Source organism: Quercus robur, chromosome 10, assembly GCF_932294415.1.
Source record: "Quercus robur chromosome 10, dhQueRobu3.1, whole genome shotgun sequence".
Classification (NCBI taxonomy): domain Eukaryota; kingdom Viridiplantae; phylum Streptophyta; class Magnoliopsida; order Fagales; family Fagaceae; genus Quercus; species Quercus robur.
In genome coordinates this window covers 27,653,751-27,659,248 of record NC_065543.1, presented here as the reverse complement: position 1 = coordinate 27,659,248, position 5,498 = coordinate 27,653,751, and the positions used below count along the sequence as shown (strand labels likewise).

The 5,498-nt window shown below is 34.5% G+C and overlaps 1 protein-coding gene across 1 annotated transcript; it reads left to right on the top strand.

The window, feature by feature from the left end:
- Window positions 1-200: 200 nt before the first annotated feature.
- Window positions 201-3,729, top strand: LOC126703246 (NAC domain-containing protein 54). Its single transcript, XM_050402200.1, has 3 exons — window positions 201-445; window positions 856-1,133; window positions 3,143-3,729. Exons 1-3 carry the CDS (start codon window positions 289-291, stop codon window positions 3,425-3,427), a joined length of 720 nt encoding a protein of 239 aa, XP_050258157.1. The 5' UTR covers window positions 201-288; the 3' UTR covers window positions 3,428-3,729.
- Window positions 3,730-5,498: the final 1,769 nt, after the last annotated feature.

Sequence of the window (5,498 nt, the reverse complement as noted above, 5' to 3'; positions counted from 1 at the left end):
AGTAATAGGAGCTAGACCGTCTCAGTATTAGCCTATAAATATTGTTCATGAAAATAAGTCAGTTAATTAATGAGCGGAGAGCTGGATTAGTAGTGCATTTTGTTGAGAAACTTGGACCTGAAGCATTATTAGAGGTAGTATAAGAAAGAAGGAAGTTTGTCTGAGAATCTGTAAAAGAGAAAGTGAAAATGACCCAAAGAGAAAGGACTTTGAATCCTTTTGTATATAAATCATGATGGTAGTAGTGCTAAGAGAAAAGAGTTTACAAGGATAGAAGAAAGGAAAGAAATGGCACCGGTCGGACTACCTCCTGGTTTTAGGTTCCATCCGACCGACGAAGAGCTTGTGAATTATTATCTCAAGAGGAAAATCAACGGCCAAGAAATCGAACTTGACATTATTCCTGAGGTTGATCTCTACAAATGCGAACCATGGGAGTTAGCAGGTATGATCCTCCACCTCACACTCCAACTTCAATATTGATTTTTTATCTCTTTGATTCTTTTTCTGTATGGTTTCTGTGTTAGATTGCATTAAGCATCAGAATGCCATTCTATTGAGTACCAGTCAGATGATAGCGTACATACATAAGGTTCTTTTAGTATTTTGTCTTTTTTAAAGCAAGCAGGAAAGTCCATTCATTAATTTGACACCCGCCATCAAAGATTGCCATGTCTTGGGATGCCGTTCTTTCTTTCATTCTTTCTTTATTTCTTTATAGATTTCCTCTTATTTTACTGAATTAAGTATTCGATATTCATTCAGAAACAAAATAAAAATAAAAATAAAAATTGTGTTTGTTGTATTGAGTCAATACTCTATGTTTGTTTGAAATTTTGCTATAAATTATTGTAGAAAAATCATTTTTGCCAAGTAGAGACCCAGAATGGTACTTCTTTGGACCCCGGGATCGAAAATACCCAAATGGATTTAGAACAAATAGAGCAACTCGAGCAGGATATTGGAAATCAACTGGAAAGGACAGAAGGGTTACATGCCAGAGCCGACCCATTGGAATGAAGAAGACGTTGGTTTACTACAGAGGACGAGCGCCTCAGGGGATTAGAACTGACTGGGTTATGCATGAATATCGCCTTGACGACAAGGAATGTGAGGACCCCTCCGGAATTCAGGTACCTACATTCTTGATGCATGCTTTTGCTTTGTGGTCTTAGACCGTATTATTGATCCTTGATAATATTATTGATAAATGCCCTGACAATCTAAAAGAGTAATAACATTGTTCCACATATGGCGCTGCTCTGTGATTAGTCACTATGGCTCTTAAACAAAAATATTGTTGTCCCATATTAGGTTTATATTCATTATCATCATCATCAACAACAACATATATAATATAATATGCACTTTTTCTAGTGCGATCGATGACACTTCGGCTGATCAACTAATAGTTTCTTGATTTACTAATTAAACTACTGCAACATGGAGAACAAAAGAACTGAAAAATCCACATCTAATAATACTCTTGATCAAAATACTTTGCTTTTGATGGAGAAAATTTCATCCTTCCAAGCCGCCTCCTCCAACAGCAAAAAAACTAATCAGTGGCATGGAAATACCCCTCCTAAAGACCAATGTTGTGATGAATTGAGAAATTCAATTTATCTCACATTTCTGTGTATTTTTGGGTCATAATTGGCCGGATAAGTGATGAACTAGTAACGAATATTGAATTCATAAGGATTTTCAACAAAAGCATTTCATTCATGGCACCATTTTCCAAAGTGAGTTTTCTTGTGTCAATACTCCTTTTAGCATTAATCCCCAACCAAATTCATCCTAACTCTTACCCTCTTTTTCTGTTTTTGGGCAAAAGACATTGTAATAGTAATTATATTACTAGAAAATTATTCACTTCATTTTACTTTACGATTTCCACTCTATTATTACTAGTACACTTTTTTATTTTCCACATAAATGTTACTATTTGACTTGAAAAGCATGATGTCCGATGCTTATCCCGGTGAGAAAAGCATTTTTCCTTGCTTTTCTCCCCCACCTCTTTTATACCAAAGGACAGAAAGAAAGCTGAAGCTTCACCAATTGCCATTATATATGCTAGATCACTGTTTAATTAATTACAACCACAGCAGCAATGACAATTAAACCTAATAATTACTACCGGCAGTCTGAACATAGATAAGGCGTGTGTGGTAACGTGAGAAGTGCATGACGTGCATGCAAAGTTAGGGTCTCTCTCTCTCCTTTGTAATTTTTTTATTAATATTTATAATATAAACAAAAATGCCTGACATATTCGTTGCTTGCATTGGTCTTAGATCTCTTAAGTGACAAAGTGTTGCTTCACTTTGTCTTTCTCTAGTAAGACAAAAGTACCATCCCCGTATGACCCGAATCCCAGCTCAAACCATATTATTAATCTATTTTATTAACTTTTTAATATTCTCTGATCTACAAAATGTAGATTCTATGACTATTGTTATGCACTCCAAAAGCGTCATCCCTATCACTTTCACGGTGTAAGAAGGTGTCGGCTGCTTTTTACTTTATTCCAAACATTAAAACAACAAGCCAGTCGATATCAATCAAATTATTCATCCTCTAATTATGTATTGTAGCAAGAAATGTATCCTTTCCAAGGGTTATGGATTTGGATTTAAAAGATTTCAATCAATATATAGTATTAGAAATTTCAATACATTGTAAATTATTCTCTCCAACATATATGATGGGTTTCACAAGCAAAAGTATTGCAATGCTTCACCCTATTGTAATAGTTAAACAATTAGTCTTACATACACAAGCACTGAGGAAGCCACTGACTATACGAAAGATGGAAGATTTTCTGCTACTTCAGTTCTATACTAATACAATAATTCTTGTTAGAGTAACAATTTACGTATCAGTTTCAGCCCCAATTATTGACTGACTGCTTTAAACTTTATTTGGCCTTGGATACAGGCTTTAAATAATATCCATAAGGATGTTATATATATATATATATAGAAGACTTACAATTTAATAAACCAGCTTTAGTCTTTATTTGCCTCTCTGTCGCGCTCTCTTCTCTCTCACAACACTTGTCATATAGAAAAACAAAAATGTATAAAACGTAAAGCATTTTGCTTTAGATACACTTATAATAATTGGTTACCTGCAGGATACGTATGCGCTTTGTCGCGTGTTCAAGAAAAATGGAATCTGTTCTGAAGTAGAAGAGCAAGGGCAATGTAGTTTATCATTACTTGAGAGCTCACAGGGTGTAATAAACGAGTATGAAACCATGTCTCCAGATGTTACCATGGCATCATCATCATGCTTGGATGAGGAAGACAAAGATGATTCGTGGATGCAGTTCATCACAGACGATGCATGGTGTTCTTCTAACGCAGCTGTGGGTGGTGGTGGTGGTGAAGAAGTCTCTCGCGTGGCATTCACAAATTAAACCATCTAGTAGCATGCACGATTGGAGGCCAATAACATTAAAAAAGAAAATATTGGATATAATAAGACACTATTCGAAAACAGTTTCTAAGATTTTTCAATTTTCATATGTAGATTAATTATCTCTAATTGAATTTGATGGTTTGGTTGGGTTGCTTCAATAGGGTCAATTTATCGGATGACTCTATGGAGAGTTTTTTTTTTTTTTTTTTTTTTAATTTTTTTTTTTCTCTTGAGATTTGCCTCTTCTTCGTGGCAATTTGGGTGTTACTTGTGGAATAAAAGGACATAAGTGTTACTTATCGTTGTTTTTTATATTTAGAATGGCCGAATGCACGGGCCGGGTATATATACGCCACCTAATTTGCAGTCTTCTAACCTCCAGAGTCTTATGTATCCAATGCATGGGCCGGGTATAAATCTTCATACATATATTCATTAGAGAAAAAATTGAGATTATGCGGTGGTGTTGTGCGACAAATTAAATTTGGAGCAAATAGTCTTTGTTATTTGCAAAAGACTGATAATGATGTGCCTTCCGATGAATCGAAGACTTGGAACAAACCAAACTCTACCTTGGCATAATTTTATAGATGCATTTTACCACCAAACTCTCAAAATCAAGAAAACCCTAATCCCACCTCAATGATGTTCCCAAAATGCAACGTGCATACATCAAATAACATGATGCACCAAACCAAAAAGAAACCATGATAACAAGAAAACCAAAATATTTTATGAGGCAAGTATCACACAAACAAAGCATAGGGTACAGTCATTAAATACTCCTCTCAATTAAGTGAATGTCAACTAGGCTTTTGTAGCATGAAGCATAAATCAAAGATATGGATAAAAATCATGGAACAATGGATGCTTGAGATGGGAACCTACAATGCCTGAGTTAGCAAGCAAGATTCTTAGATTCGAAATGGCAAAAAGGAAACATATTGAATTCAACATCAAGGATTTACTACTGTCTACCAAAGCAAGCTTAACAAATAAATCATATTGATAATTATGTTTTGTCAATGACCAAATCACATAGCGGTATTGAGTTTCATACTTGTATTAACACATTTATTTAAGATAATTTAAGGGTTGGACAACCATGGCAACAACTAAACAAGCACAAAACAGTAACTAGGATAACGAATTACAACCGAATTTCAAGATAGTTGCTTAAAGGCACTTAAACCAATTCATTGAGCTTAAGGTACACACAATTTAAAGATTCCATAAGTCATAAACCAACATATTTGGACTTAAAACATGCTAAACATAAAGTTCCAATATGTTTTAGACCGCGGTAGCATGATGATGTAAATGAAATCTAAAGCCATGACCAACTCATCTTTGCAAAAGTTGTTATAATGAGTCATAAACATGATTCGATGCTGAAATTTTAATTAGAACAGAAAAAGACACTCAAGATTTTTTTACTACCAAGAGGATTAATTTTGGTCCAAGCATTAGAAATAATATACACAACCAAGAAAACTTAAAGGACTATCAAGTACACAAGCTGTCACTTGCATACAAAATCAATGAACAAGAAAGGAAACATCGTTTGATTGGACTGTAATCATTGAAAGAACTCATGGAATAGCTAAACAACTCAAATACATGACTAGAAAGAATAGAACATGAAGAGAATTCCTTACCAAAAGCTCAAGCATAAACTAGAATACAAATCAGAAACAGATTTAGTGCTTGATGCATAAATATTGTCCAATTTACATTAGGTATTTAGAAAATGAAGTTGCAGCTACTTAATTAAGTCAATTCCCCTACAAACACCATACATTCCACTACAATTCCTGTCTATCCCATTAGGAACCACTAGGTTCCTAACAAGTGGTATTAGAACTGTTGGTCTTGATACGTGTAAAGATGACTTACAATTAGATTTACAAGAATTGCAGAGAATGTTCAACAAAGTTTTCGAGAATTTCAAGGCTTTATGCAAATCTCACAAGTCTATGAAAGAAGAACTCTCAAAATTGGAGGATGTTGAGAACATGACTGAAGAAGAGTTACAATCTCTTGATTCAGTGGAACTCGAAGATCAAATT